The following is a 15751-nucleotide window of genomic DNA, read 5'->3' on the forward strand; positions in this document are numbered from 1 at the left end:
AAATGACCTAACCAGTGTATATGATTATATTACTCCAATGTAACAAAAGGGTTATGAAAATGCTGAAAATTGGATACATATACTGTGTGTTTAATATATAGTGTTTAAAGGTTTCCTATATCCCCTCAAGAAGCTTCTACTTTGCATTTCAACAAAAGCAACCTGTTGCATTTAGGCATTTCAGGTTATCAATAATGTGTTTTTTTCATCGTTAGCTAATAAGCCGATTGTTCTGCATTCAACAGACGCGCAGGAGCAAACCTGAAGCAAAGGCTTACCTTGACATTAGGTGTGTAGAGGTTCCTCAGGGAGGCCAGGGCTGCAGAAAGGCCGTCAGTGCTGCAGTTTATCCACAGAGCCTGAAGGACACTGGATGACACGCCTGTCTTCTTGCTCAGACCCTGCACGCACGCCGATGCATAAATGCATGAGTAAATACACAAACACACATATGTAAAAACCAGCGAATCTGAGGGGCATAAGCTGTCAATGTTGCTTTCCACATCCCACGGCTTATCCTCTGGTGAACCATTGTCACAGTGCATAAATCAAGAGAAAGTGAACACCAAGAAATTCCTGCAAGGGATGGATTTCAAATAAAGATGAATGCATAGACCACGTAGGTTCCACATCTATACCTTGAAGATGTGTGCTTTGAGTATGTGGTGTCCCAGCTCCATTGTCTGCTGCCGATTCAGTTTCCCCTCTTGGCGCGATAACATGAAAGCCATGAGAGCGTGACCGGTCCTGGGTTAGAAAACAAGGGAACAGATAGGATACTCAGTCGTCAACAGTAGGAATGATTGTTCCTCTGCTTCAAACGACATGAAAGTACTGATTCATTCTGCTGATGACGAGGAGCCTGGCACTGTCATGGAGAACTATTGTATTCTGGAGCTAGTGTGAATAAGCTAAAAATGTTTGGCAATGACCCTCTGAACAACAGGGGGGAAGAGTGTCACTGAGGCACTAATTAATGCAGAACTTCATTAAAAAGGCATGCATGATTGCGAATCCCTTTAATCTGGATAAAAATCCTCTCTAGTTGTGCCCAGGCACAAACAGAGAGGCAGTGCAGGAGGCTTTTGTCTCTTTGTGCATCTCCTGCGCCAGACTACAAGCCTTTGTTTTTTTAATGATGGAGCTGGAAGGCTGTGAATGACCAGAATACGAAGCTCAGCTCTCGTCCGTTTGGAGGCATCGCCGTGTGAGCAGAGGTGAGCAACAGGGAGGAAAAAAGTGACATCATTCAATTTATGAAGTGTGAATGACTGAAATCTCTCATTTGCGTGTGGCTCCAGCATTTCAATTAGGTAAGCACTGCAAGTACTGCTAAAAGAGATAAGCCTGCCTCGCATTGCAACATGCAATATCTGCAAAATGCATAGGTCAGTACCCCCCCTCCCTCACAAAAAGCACTATTTATTAAAACAGGGCAAATCAGTGTGAGGCTGCAAGACAACAAAAAAAAAAAAAAAGCACTGATCAGGAGTCAAAAGTTGTGCGGGTGATCTACTAACAAAGCACAAATTCATGAGCACAGACGTAGCAGTTCATTTTACCGATGACCAATGCAAGCTGCCAACAGCAGCGCAAATTAGTGGGTTGCAAACAAGCAGATGAGGGAGCGAGTAATCCACTAACAACGCTGGTGCGGCTTGTTATTTGAAATTTGACAATTATAATACGGTACCAGCACATGTGAACAATTCAGACCGGGGAGAGGCAGTGGAAGGAGAATCGATGTGTTTGATATGAGGGTGAAGTCTGCAGTCAGGCATCTGAACTCGGATGAATCCTGACAGCTCCAAAAGAGCACAGGATTTATCTGCAGAGGTGCTGCTTTATTACAAACAGCTTCACTGTATCAAAGGTGCATTCTGAGATGACCTTTTGAATGTGCTGTACGTCGCAAACAGGCCTTGTGCTAATGAATTTAGTGCTGTGATGTGTCTGTAAATGCTCACATCATCACATCACTTCACACTCAATTTTTTTTTCTGCATGCCGTGTGTATTTTTTCCGAGACAAAGGAAGACTTTGGCATGCAACAAGCTGACACCAACAAACAGGACTTCAGGGAGTCTAATGTTTCTGCAAAATCTCAAATTACATTCAGTGAAGCCTGAATGTCATTGTTGCAAGATTCGAGCATTAATCTAACATGCTTCACTTCCACAGCTGTATTCTCACATTCTCACAAATGTTATGCAATGGAGTCATTATGCAAGAGAAGACGACTCGAAGAAGTGAAACAGCCTGCTTGAAATCTGATCTATGATGTTGCAGGGCTGCGTATGCAAACTGCTGACTAAAGGGGTTTATTTACAAATGGAAGCTTTGGTGCAGTCTGCAGTGTTTATTATGGACCGATTTCTGCGCAGATATGTGAAGAAAAACACTGAATTACTGCCTCTAATACATCCAGAGCCAGCTATTCTCCCCTTCTGCAGACATATCCCACGTTAAATTCTGCTCTCCTGCATTAAAATTGAGGACCGGAAATAAGCAGGACACTGCTTTAAACATTTTAGGTAAGAACTTTGTGACAACCGACAGGATGGACACCAAATTTAGGCATGATTAAAGCTGTCAGAGACCTAAAACAACTAATTCAGAAGCACTCTGAGATGCAAAACTTCATTCACATGAAGACACGTTTATCATATTATTCTGCAGCATTAGTTGTACTTTTCTTACTGTCCTACATGCCTATTTGTGCAATTCAAGAACCTTTTCTAAATGCATTACTGAAACATACGCAAACTCTAAATGCATTACAGAAGCCTGCAAACCAAATTGAGAGCTGCGAAGTTATTGCATCAGCAGAAAACTGACCTGGGGTCACAAAGGAAGTCCGTACTCTCTCCATCAGCTCTCCACACCAGCCACTCTCTGAAGGAAGGGTGACAAAACATGCGCGTTTTGTCCCTCCGTTTGATGAGAAAGCACGAGAGCAGCTCCATGCGTTGCTGAAAGTCCTCCCATTGTAGCTCCCCCTGGACGAACCCCGCGTTGATGGCGTTGAACAGCTGCTCGTCAGTCAGGGGGTGCAGCGAGGCGAGCGATACGTTGAGGATCGGCAGTGAGCGCTCAAAGGCTGAATTGGTCATGAATTTCATGTTACACTGTAACTGGTACAGTTCTGCCAGTGAAACAGGCACGACTTTGTAACTGGCACTTTTGATCACGAGGTGGCCTCTTTCAAACAGATCCAGGGTGAGTTTGAGATACAGGTAGGACCCTTGGCTGCGGGAGATCAGGTGGCTACTTAGCTTGCCGACTGTGATGGGATCGGCCTTGCCGTTCAGGCTAATATTGTTCATGATGTCCTTGCTGCCGTTGATACGATACTGGATATATGCGTTGAGGTCATTGCTGATCTCTTTGTTGTCAGAAAAGTCATCCAGGGAGATTTTGGAGAAGGGCAGGAGGCTGGTGATCTCCTATTGAAGACAAGATAAAGACAGAGCGTGACATAAAAACATACATCTGAGATTCAATGTACTATTAAAGTGTCAATGCATGAAAAAAAGTAATTTGGTGCAGTGTTTGCATTACAGACACAGCTGTATTACTCAATACCACAGCCAATAAATAAATAATTTAATTAATTAAAAGCAAAAATATTCTTTGCATCCTGAGCTGCCATTAAGAAAAACAAAATCTGCCTGTGTACGTGTATTATCAGAGGAGTTTCTTTGAGCAGTGGGGAAGCAGGCATGCTGAGCTATCAGGCCAAAGCAGACACTTGTTACTGTTCAAAATGTGGCTGTGAGGAAAACAGGAGTGGGGAAACTGAGTATTAAGAGGCAGGGGATGGATGGGATGGTAGCTAGCGGGCAAGCAGAGGTCTGAACTAGGGCTCACATTTCAATCTGTGTCCCAGGGGTTGGAGAAATCAATGCACCTTAATCCTCCAATCCTCTGCCTGTCTGAGGCTAGAGAAACATTGCCTCCGCAAGATAACATTTTTCCTCTCCCTCATCATGAGAAGGCAGCGCAAACAGACAAACACACACAAGCACATGTATGCACACGCTCAATAAAACATACCGAACACAATCCACAAGATTGGGGGGAGGGGGTGCAAACAACACCTCAGAGATTGTCCAGATATTAGTCTAGCAGGCAAGGGCCAATATATCGAACCCTTCCTCCGAGGTGAGATGCTATTTGTCTGTTCAAAGCACAAAACAATAGCGTGACAATTTCATCTCTATGCACAACTCGGATTCTGTCTGCAAATAAGAAACATTTCATGCCTTCATATTTTCTTGTCTTAACAATGCTATCTTGATTATTCTTCCATGATTCATTTCTGCTATGCCCCGAGTTAGTCGGGCAGTAAAGCAGATAAGCTTTATTTATTCACTGAGGGGTTTTTTGCAAGAGACACCTGAGTACAAGCGACAAGTACAAATGTACACGCATAATATTACAAGTATGAAGTGATAATGCTTTAAAGTCGATCATTTAGTGCTTCCAATTTCAAGCTAAATTGCAGCTTATACAAACACTAAGCTGCAGAGTTTCTGAACTTGTAGCCGAAAGCTTAGATAGCAAAGCCATACACACACAGACGCAGGTTTACCGATGGCTTTTGCATATTAATGATGGCCAAATGGTTCAGATAACTTACAAAGCCGAATGTAACCACTGTCTGCACTGAATGGCAATGCTGCTGACTGCTGTGTCCAGAGCTTTAATGTTAGGGGAAACGGTATGAGAATACAGCATGGAGCGTACAGTTTGTGCTTTTGATCTTTTGTAGGAACTTGCTCTAAAAACTTTTGAAGGAAGTAGGAACCATCATCATTAGCTCATATTTCAGTTTCAAGAACCTTTGAGTAATGCAAGTGTATGGTCATTATAGTCTATTGCATGGAGCAGGACTGACAACCATCATGTCCAAACAACATTTTATATACATTTTCTTTATTTACTGTATTTATTTCTCTATTTATTTTATTTTGAATGCTGTGCATGGTCCAGTTATCGTAGAATATCTTCAGTTTATCATTAATTCTGTTATTAAGCATTGTGCTGTCGTTATGTGTCATGGCATGTGGTTGTACGCAGCCCTGTTTGTTCATTGTTTTCATTTTGAATTCTGCTTTTGTAATATTTCTCATCACGTCCCACCGGACATAGAGAATTCAATTTTGGAATTTCTTTGTGATTTTGCAACCATTTCCTGCATCTTACCCAAATATGTGGACTCGTAGCCCCCCCCCCCAAAAAAAAAAACAATAAAAAGAGAGGACATACAGGGTTTTTCTGCAAAAGACTGCCAACTCTCTTAAAAACTATTTAACTGACTTCTGTTACATTTTTGGAAAATTAGACATTTTCAGTCAGTGACTAACAGCCTTTCCATTGCACTTAAAGGGAACTTACTGAACATCATAGGAGCCTGATTTACAAAAACATTGTCAAACCGACTCCGAGGTTTTCACATGCGAAGTCGTCATATAGCTCCCATTAAAACAACAGTGCCATTCGATTCATTACTGCAGACAACTGCTAAGTGGTTACAGTGGGAATGTGAACAAAACAGAAATATAACAAGAAAAATATGATTACAAGAAAGTAAAAGACACATATGGCATGGTTAACAATGTGCTATCCTTTGCCACAGACCAGCATGTGCACAGGATTCACTAACAGAGGTTATAAAAAAAAAACAGCTACTGTTACATATGCCTTAAACCACACGTTTCCTTTCCAGCACAGTTGTTACTATGAAATCTACCACACGGACAACAAAAACACATCTCCGATAACCGACTGCAACCTTGTTGTTGTTGCTGTTCTTGCTTTGCCAGCCTCCAGGTGGCTAAAAACGTCACCCTAGCAAATTCACACAAACAGTAACTCCCTCTCATTAAACACTGTTTCACTTTGTCAGAAGACATTACAACACATATGTTGCAGTGTTCTGCTTATGGATGGATGGATGGATGGATGGATGGATGGATGGATGGATGGATGGATGTTGCAGTGTAGTCGAAATGTATTACTTTAAGTGCAGTCACCTGGAACATCTTTCCACGTCAAAAAACCAATTCTAATGCATTAATAGAAGAGCATAAGAGGTGAATACAAAATATCAGCGCTACAATATATTGATTCACCACACTGACAGGGCCTTGCCTGAATTCTTAATAGCTAGGCTGAATTCACTATATAGTACAGCCCACACTGATGGACAACACTCGACCCTGGCTTCTGACTGAGCAATAATAACTCAAATTCCAGATGTCAATCAAAAACCACATTATTATCCAAGGCTCAGTGCTTTCTTTTTTCCCCCAGCAAGGAAAATAAGTTTTCATGTAGTTCATCAGTAGTGTCAAAGCCTCAGTTGTCAGCAGCGTGAATTTAATCCAAGTCCATATCATTTCTGGAACTGGTCAACCTAGTGTCAGCTCAAAGTGACTGACTCATCTCTCTCCTGCCCTGCAGGTCATGTGTCTCAATTCTTTCCTGAATGTTGCTGGATATGCCTGACTCTGTAAAGAGTAGAATAACAAGCGGGAGCAGCTCAGGAAACACTTGTCAAAATGTAAAAATGTGCAGGGTCTGGTGACAGTGAGTGAGTGCCTAGAGAGGTGACGGCATGTCCAGCTAGACATTTGTTAAAATTAGAGAATTTTGATTCATTTCTTTTCTAGGGTTGCCACAGTGTTAGATTTTTTGATTTAGGATATGAAATGTTCTGGTCAACAAATCAATAAATGTGTTTTACAGTGTTTTATGGATTGGGACACAGGGCCAGTGTGAACTGTAAGTGCAGGAGGACTGTTGGCTACAACCGGCATACTTTTTTTTCCTGCACTATAAGCCGCACTTAAAATCCTTTAATTTTTTCAAAATTCGACAGCGTTGATGCTTTATCAGGTGTAACTATTAAGTTCAACATCCAAGCATCCATGAAAACAAAATTTATTAAATTTAACGGAGTTAGAAGTTAGCTCGCTAGTTCCACCTAAACATGATATACATGACTAAGAGATTTCTGAAAAAATTTAAATGTACAGCTCTGCCGTCCCTTTCGACATAAATGAAGACAGAAAACTAAACAGCAGTGACATTTATAGGGTTACTGAAGCTTGGCTAGCTGGTATAAAATGATATGCTAGCGACTAGGGTTGCCAACTCCCTGAAAAATAAATAAGGGACACCTCGTGGCCAGGGCCGGGCGACCCAGTTGTCTTCACCCTTCCCAGTGTGGTGAATTTTCTAGCTCTTTTTTTGTGTGTGAAATTATTTTTTTAACCCTTTGACTTGAATTTGATTTAAGTAGATGCATATTCTTTGTGATATGAACACATGTGAAACAAATGATCATTTAGCCATTTATTTTTAGCTCAAAATGACAACATTAACACAGTAAAACAGGTCTCCTTCTTAAACAGAAGCCTGTCATGCTTAACTTTTGAGAATATAAGTAAATCTTTCTTTAAAAGAACTCTGTCCTGCTTAACTTAAAATAATAGAAAACAATAGAAAGAAAAATATTCTTGTAACAGTGCACATTTAGTGCATTTAGTACAATCGGCTTCAGTTGAAATATTATTTCAGCTTTTCTAATGCTAATCAGCTGCTCCTGTTTGTAAACCCGCTTGTTCCCATGATTACGCATCTTAACTCATCATCATTATTCATCTATGTATTACTTTTATGTATTAGTCATCTATTTGTTGTAATCATCTATCCTTGCAGTTGTTTATTACACAAAATAAATTATATTATCACACTTCTGGCCACATAGCGCTGATATTCATTGCACATGCCCATATTAACTTTTTCCAGCCAGGTGTTTTCCTTTTCCCATTCTTCCCTTTCTCTGAGGGGAACAAACATTGCTGCTCTAATGCTGGGCTTACACCGTGCGGTTTTAGGCCCATTTTGAGCCGATTTTTGAGTGATCGGACCGATTTTGGCCTTCATCGTGCATCGTGTAGTATACGTGGGGTAACGAGAAGTGATTAACACCTCACGACCAGCTCCCGATCATCAATCGCTCGTGAGGTTCTCACCACAGCCGCTCACACTGCTCGCGCGCAAACACGTAAACGTTGGTGTAAAAGATGGAGCAGCACGGCTGTGCAGCGTGTGATCTGGACACAAGCGATGGAGGCACAACTTGTAGAACTTTGGAAAGCTCATCCGAGCCTTTTCGATGTGGCATCACAAAATTATCACGACCACAACAACCGTGAAAATAGTTGGATTTACACTGCTGCTCAATCACAGCTGCCTGATGAGTGTTTTTCATTAGCAATTTAGCAAAGTTGATGGTGGTGGTGTGTGTGTCTGTGTGAGTGTAAGACGGAGAGAGAGAGAGCGCGACAGATTTTCTGTTATAACCTTCATGTTATGGAGGCACAGTGTGAGCACTCAGGTCGCATCAGAGCATCGGGCGGTATAGTGTGAGAGTACATCGTGACCTACCAACTTCTAACCCCTGCGAGTCAATCGTGCAGTTTGAGCAGGAGCTGAATAACGTGACTGAAAAAATCGCACAGTGTCTGCCCAGCTTTAGGTGTACTGTCGTCCGAGACTTGCACCGCAGTGTCGGCGTTTGTTTCCCTTTTGGCCATGCTTCTTGTTGTGGTCATCTGTTGTCTTCCGGTATTTTCTCCGTAAGTGACCTTTCCTTGACCAATGAGATTAGCGGTAATCTGAATTGTCATAAGTGTGCTGTCAGCTCATTGGTCACAAAGCAGGAGAGGGGCTGGGAATTATGTTTTCAAACAAAGCGTTAATTCCATTAAAAGTTATAGACTACTTTTGATTCTCACTGTATTACGGGACAAAGTGCGTCCCTTATTAGCTCAATACGGGACGTGTACTTTTGTTTCGAAATACGGGACGATTCCGTATTTTAAGGGACGGTTGGCAACCCTACTAGCGACACAGCTATGTTAGCATAACATAAACACAGTGAAGCTAGAGGATGAAGGCTAACTTTTTTTCACTCATAAAAGTTAATGTGAGGTTTCCCGAGGGTTAGGGACAAATGCAATCGCATGGCGGGATGCTGTAAACGGACCAAACTTCAATCAGGAGAACAACTGAGGTAATCCATCGACAATACCAGGTTAGTCATTAATATGCTGCAACAACATGGGAATAGAGCAGCTGCAAGCGAATTCAGCATTAATGAATCAATGTGGATTGGAGGAAGCAAGAAAAATGAGTTGACTTATCTGACTGTTTTGTTTCGCTTAATGCGCCTTATAATCCGGTGCGCCTTATGGTCCGAAAAATACAGTATATTAAGTAAGTGAAAACTAGCACTAATAACATTAAAATATATTAAAAGGTAAGACTGTAAAAGCACTTAGTTAAAGATGCTTAGTTAAACCAGCCTGTGCAAATTTCATTCAATTTGTATAAAAAAAATATAACAACAGAAGTCTTGAGTGTTCAAACTTTTTGATAAGCTTCAGCTCAGAGCGCTTGGAAAGCAGATAGGAGAGGATAAGAGCAGACACGAAACTGGTAATTAAGTTAAGAATCAAGCCCTTAACAGCTTGCCTGTATCCAGTACTTCACTCAACAGTGTAACAGCCAAACTGCACCTGTGTGAGTTCATTGTGGGAAGCGAGTCTCTGAGTGTGTGAGAGAAGCAGCTGCAGCAACAGAAGAGTGAATGCCATTAGCAGTAGTTACTTTAATCAGCCGTAAAGTGTGCGGATAAGCCGAGTAGTTACCGAGAGGGAAGAAAGAGTGATAAACTTTTTAAAACTAAAACTCATCACCAGTATAATGTGACATCTGTAATTCTGACTCGAGGTGATTATAACAGTGAATATTTTGTCATCTGAGTGAACTCAGAGCCATGCTTTATAAGTTCTTTCTTACCACCAAGTTGATTCGAACAGTGACAACCAGTTTTAGCCAGGAGGGGAACTTGGCAATGATTTTTGTGATGAAGGATGCAATGGTGTCTCCATAGTCTGGTTTGTGGAACTCTGCTTCATTCAGCCCGTCTATTAAGATTATGTAATCTTCCTCTGGAATCCTTCGCTCTGCAAAGACATTTACAAATAAACTAAATATTAAAATACTATGAAATGAGATTAGTGGTCTCATACACGATGAAAATGAAATAGTGCAATATACAACTACAGTGTTTTACCTTTCCGAAGGTTGGCCAACGGTTCCAGGACTCCTCTCCGGAAAGCAGCCATGGGGTCTTGGACACAGGAGCGCAGACTGAGCATGCTCTGGAGGTGGGGCTCTTTCAGCAACAGCTCCCGGTACGCACTCAGTTGATGAGCTCTGCACAGAAGGGCTGCGATGCTGTGCACAAATTCTGGGACCAAGCAAGTGTACGTGTTATCTGCCTGGCAATAATGATAAGCCACCACCTGGAAGACAAAAGGAACGAGAACAAACGCGAGTGAAGCCATTGCTTTTTGAGAATCAGGAAGAATTAAAAATATGATTCACTGACTGATGGGTACATTTGATAACTTTAAAGCGTTTACAAACACCAACATCTCTGGTGACTGAAAAACTACCATGACAAAGTAAGTAAGTGAGGCTTTTGATACCAACAAGCCTCCATAAAACTACATATCTCTACAATGTCAAAGACATGATTTTATCCTTTCATTATTTCACACAGAAGGGATGATGAAGAGATTGGGCAACGAAAGCTATAAAAAGAAGTGAGTAGATCCCAGGTGGATATCTAAAGGTAGAATCTTCTGTACCTGAGCAGGTTTCCGCAGCATTCAAAGGAGGTCTGATTTAAAAGGAAAATGTAGGGACAGAGGTGGAGAAGAAGGAAGATGACTGTACTAATTACAGTCCAACCTGGAGGAGCTGACACACTTCCAGGCCCACAGGAGGAGGAGCAGGTGATCGGTTCCTCTGACGGCTCAACCTCAGCTTTGGTGTTTAGTTCTCCACAGAAAACCGATGACCAGCTTCTAGAAAAATGACTAAAGCCTCAAGATATGAGACTTTTTTTTTTTAACATTTAGCATCAATAAATGTTTTGGACCCAAACTTCTCCCCACAGCACAGATCTAAATGCATATTTATGGTTCTTTCTTTTTCAAATAATAACATATAACTCACATGCCAATAAAGGCACAATTAAAGCTAGCGCAAATTAGAAAAGAGGGAGGTAAGATTTTAAAAATTATAGCTGAACTCCCTGGATGTATATAACCCATCTTTAGTAAGGAAAACATGTGACATCCAGTCAGAAGATGGACCAACTGAAACAATAACACAACCACTGATTCACATCTTCTCCAGAAACTGTCAAAAATCACGACCACCAGAATTTTTCTCTGATGTTATGCTTTACCCTAAAAGCAGCAAACGTCTGAGAGAAGTCCGAACACTCCTTTCTGTCATTTTTGCGTCACACGTTTTTTGAGCTTCATCACAAATGTGACATAACAAAGAGGGAAACTGATATATTGAATGCCTATTATTGTACAAAGTCAAGTAACCTGCTGTGTGCATGAACACAACTCTTAATAAGCCCCCTACTGCAGTGATGATTTAATTTAGCATACAAGTCACGCAGACTACCGCCTCATCAATGAGCAATACGAATCTCGACACACGATGATGCAAGGCTCTGCAGTCAAACCTCGGTAGCTCATCTGCTGGCAAAACAATAAATGCATTTTCAGAAATGTTACCTAAAGGCACGTCTCGATAATAAGAATAAAGCAGAAAGGGTAGTAGCCTCAGTGCTCCTGTTATGAGACCACTTTTAAATCAATGATTAAAAAAGCACTGGCAGAATCTGACAGAAGCTGCTCAGCGGTGCATCACACATCACAGGAACAGAGCCCCTGTGAAGGCGCCTATTGGAAACACTTTTCACCATAATTGGCTCAAGAGATACTGCTTGAGTTTCACAGACATTTACATGAAGCTCACTGCATTACCCTAGCTGTCTGGTGCATGAACTGTCCCCTTTGACAGGGTCACTAATTAGGAGGCCTCCCTGACAGGATAAGAGTATTAAATCCTAAAGGTGTTAGAAGGACAACAGGTTGTAATCAGTACCATTAAACGCAGCAGAATCAGTAGGAGACGTCACATCCACTGAGAAAGTCCTTCACAAAGCTGCCACCTATTAAATTACCTTACAACCTACCATCACAGCACTATTCAAACTCAACTGACTACAACAGTGGATCACAAATCTTCTCTGAATCCCGGTGGCCCCCAATCATCTTTATTAGACCTGCTACAAGGCAATAGCAGTGCCAAAGTCATCAAATGGTGCTTTTAGCAAGCAGTATTTCCAAAATGTAGTGAACGTGCACCTGCTATGTGACTGAACCCTCAGCAACACAAGAAGAGGTGGTGCGAGTAAAGATGCGGGAGTGAAAAATCGACAGAGAAATTTCAGTGGAAACAGAGCGAACAATTCCAAAACTAAAATAAAAGAGTCGTAGGCAAAAACCGCACACTGCTTAGTCGGCGTGCATCGAGAGAGGAACATTTTAAAGTGAAACATCGAGGACTTGTCTGTCCACTTCACAAGTCTGAAAGAGAAAGATGTGCAGAAATATGCTCAGTGTCTGGTATGCATGTTTGGGGGGGGGGGGGGGGGGGGGGGGTTCGGTCACAGACAAGTGGTTAACAATGTTACTGACGGTGTGGGGGAGTAACAGAACACATGTAAAGCTGTTACCGTGCAGTACTTTATATCTTGTGAAGAATGTTGACAAGCTTATACAAGAAAACACTTAATCTTCTGCTCAACAGCGCTGACACGTAAACTTCCCAGAGAGGCAGTATTTAGACTTTATTTTGCGATCCTTGTAGCGCCAGAAAAATCAACAGATGGAATATTCATCTGTCAAAAAAGTAAGCACTGTCCTCAGTAGTCAGTGTTGCTCCGCTTCATGGAATTTTGAGGATCCTTATCATGTTCAAACATCCCAGTTCAACACTTGAACAGGCGGCCTTACAATATATTTAAGCACCTATTTGAAGTTGACACAGGAACGGATACCAACCAGTAATTAAGCAGTAGTAGTGCCATACATGTCGGTATAACTGATAGCCGCCTAGATAAATGGTGTTGCTATTTGAAACGTGTGTTGATGTTTGTAAATTCCTAAATGACGTCTAATATTGATGAAGCTGGCTCTGTTTGACGTTGGTGTGTGTTTACATTCTGTGCTCTCAGGTCATGGATGACAGGGCTCGCTGTGGGTTGTTGCTCCCTGAGGAGGTTCTAATCACTGACTAGTAAACTGCAACCTACCCTTATTGTTATGTATAATTTTATGCATCATTCAACAGAATATATCACAATTATCTGTGGTCACTATTAAAGAGGAGTTTTCAGAAGTCAGACTGAAGCTGTTGTAGAAGTACTTGGTAAAACCTGAGATGCTTTTTGGTCGATTTTCCTTCTTTTTCCTTTTTTTTTTTTTTTTTTTTTTTTTAAAAAAAAGAAAGAAAGGAAGAAACAACAAATCCATCCATCAAAAACAAAAAATTATCTACTCACTGTTGAAAATTGTTAAAATTACTTTTTTTGATCCAGTGCACACACCAAACATTTTTTCCCTGAGTAAACACCACCATAACTAGTGCAATCTTTTTTCAGCTTCTTTGATTCCTGCTTCTTTGTTACTGTGAGCTCTCTTAGATGTTGAAAGGCGCACCTTTGCAGCCAGGCGTTTGACAGCCTCCTCCCTGTGCCGCTGCATCTCGGGAGTTCCTGGGCAACTGCTGGTCCTCAGTGTGTTGGCAGCACTGGATGGTGGAGTGGGCTGTGGAGGCTGGCTGAGAGGAAGTTCTGTGCTTTGTCCTGGGCCAGCTGGAAGACATGCACATGGTCACCAATATATAAAGTTATTACATTAATATAAACTAACATCTCTCTATATATGTATATGCTAGCATTAATAACATTAGTTGTGTGTGAGGGCATTCTTTTGTAAGGTAAATGTAATATTAGTCAACTTGATTTTATATTGCCAACGAATATATAATTACTTCCCTCCCACACTTTGCAAGCTAATGTTGAAATGAAATTATAATAACATTAGCTAAACACGAGCAGTTAATGTAGTGCTCACATCCAAAGGCAAATACTAAAACTAATTACTTTTCGGGGAGGCGCTGGGACTGTTGGAGGCGATCTGACGCATGCGTCCTCCATGGCAGCTCAGCGCCACAAGTCGGGAGATGATGGCCGTCTTCCCATAACCCACGCTGCCCACCACCACAGCACCGTGGTTCTCTGTGGACTCGCCGGCCTTCAGGACATCTTCCAGATGCTGAAAGAGCCAATCTCGGCCCACAAACACAGAATCTGTGGTGATGCTGGGAACCTCGAACAGCAAAGGTTTGAGCATGATGTCCACGGGTTTGTAGGGAGCAAAACGCGCTGAAGGAAACGGGAAAAGAAATGAAACAGATTAAAATTGTTTACACTACTTCTATTTTTTTTCCCATGTCTCCGGGAAGTTAACAAATGATTACTTCTTTTAAATGCTGGAAACTTTACTGTAATAAATCGTTTTCCGTTGCAGTTAACCTACAAACATGCTTTGAGCATCTCCCGCATTCTTCTTCCCAGAAGGAGCCACATACATGAAAAACCCTGAACACTGTAGAGGATACATTTTCAATTAAGTGGAATCAGAGTGAAGACCTGAAAGAGGACTCTTATCTGGTCTACTTCAGCACTAATTAGATCTCATAACACTTGTTAACTAACATCACTAAATGACTGCTACCTTTAGTGCTAATGCGCCTTTCAACATTACAACTATCACTGCTGTTAGCTGCTAGTGTTTTCACCTTGCGAGTTTGCCTGTGTTCACAAAAGCCTATTGTAATTGGAGGGGCAGTTGAGAGTGTTTATATTGGCAGGTGTAGGTCTGTTTATGTTTCTAGTGCCCTACAATGAAACCAAAAAGCGAACGAGCTGGTTCTGAGACACTTGAAATGATCACCACCTTCTACTATACCAGCAAAATAAGTACAGTGTTTGAAAAAGTCTAACTTGAGCAAAAGGAGTATCGACGGGAACTAGAAAAAGAGTTATCTTTTATTAACCTCTCTTTATTGGATCCCCTTAGATTTCAAATCCATCTTCTTGAATATAAAGCCCCTAATGACCATGACTTGCTTTTTCAGTATCCTAAGCCGGAATGACAAGCAGAGGCTAAAGCTGCTTCGCTCCTGTGGAACCAGCTGGCTGTTTAGGGTTGGGAGCCAAACCCAATCTCTAATTTTAAGATTAGCCTCAAAACCTTTCATAGATTTATAGTTAAAGCTCGCTCAGCTAACGTCTGAATCACCCCTTACTTATTATGCTGCGACAGGCCTTTGCTTTCAGGAGGCCTCACATGGTGCACCGACATCCTCACCTCTTCTCCATTTCATTGTTCATGCATGTCAGTTTGTGTATTCTCTCTCCCACAGTTGAAGCTTTTCTCCTTCTCATCTTTTTTTCCCCCCTTTCTTTTCACTCTCCTCTCATGGCAATCAAACGAGTGCTGCTCATCCCGAGTCTAGTTCTGTCGGAGGGTTCGCCCAGTCAAAAAGGAAGTCACTAAATGTTGCTCAAATCAGAACTGTAAGGTCCTCAGCGTACTAGGTTGAGTTTCCTAAGATGGCACATGTTGGGATTTTTGCAATATATGAATACAACTGCAATGAACTGCACTGAAATGTTGACCTACTGTTGCAAAATTTAGGTAAAGGTGGTGCCATCTGAAAAACAAATACC

General features: G+C 41.6%; 1 protein-coding gene across 2 annotated transcripts in view; it reads right to left on the minus strand.

The window, feature by feature from the left end:
• Positions 1-15751, minus strand: part of LOC146690922 (protein TANC1-like) — a 113740-nt gene that overhangs the window by 22781 nt on the left and 75208 nt on the right. For both annotated transcript variants that reach the window (XM_085434105.1, XM_085434104.1), the window contains exons 9-15: positions 14120-14401; positions 13674-13828; positions 10154-10385; positions 9877-10043; positions 2839-3446; positions 639-747; positions 279-401 (exon numbers count right to left, since the gene is read on the minus strand). In XM_085434105.1, coding sequence (XP_085290231.1) covers positions 279-401; positions 639-747; positions 2839-3446; positions 9877-10043; positions 10154-10385; positions 13674-13828; positions 14120-14401 — 1676 coding nt within the window. The remainder of the gene's footprint in view (positions 1-278; positions 402-638; positions 748-2838; positions 3447-9876; positions 10044-10153; positions 10386-13673; positions 13829-14119; positions 14402-15751) is intronic.

Source organism: Copadichromis virginalis, linkage group LG16, assembly GCF_057382275.1.
Source record: "Copadichromis virginalis isolate Kocher_CV1m ecotype Utaka linkage group LG16, C_Virginalis_male_GT1.1, whole genome shotgun sequence".
Classification (NCBI taxonomy): domain Eukaryota; kingdom Metazoa; phylum Chordata; class Actinopteri; order Cichliformes; family Cichlidae; genus Copadichromis; species Copadichromis virginalis.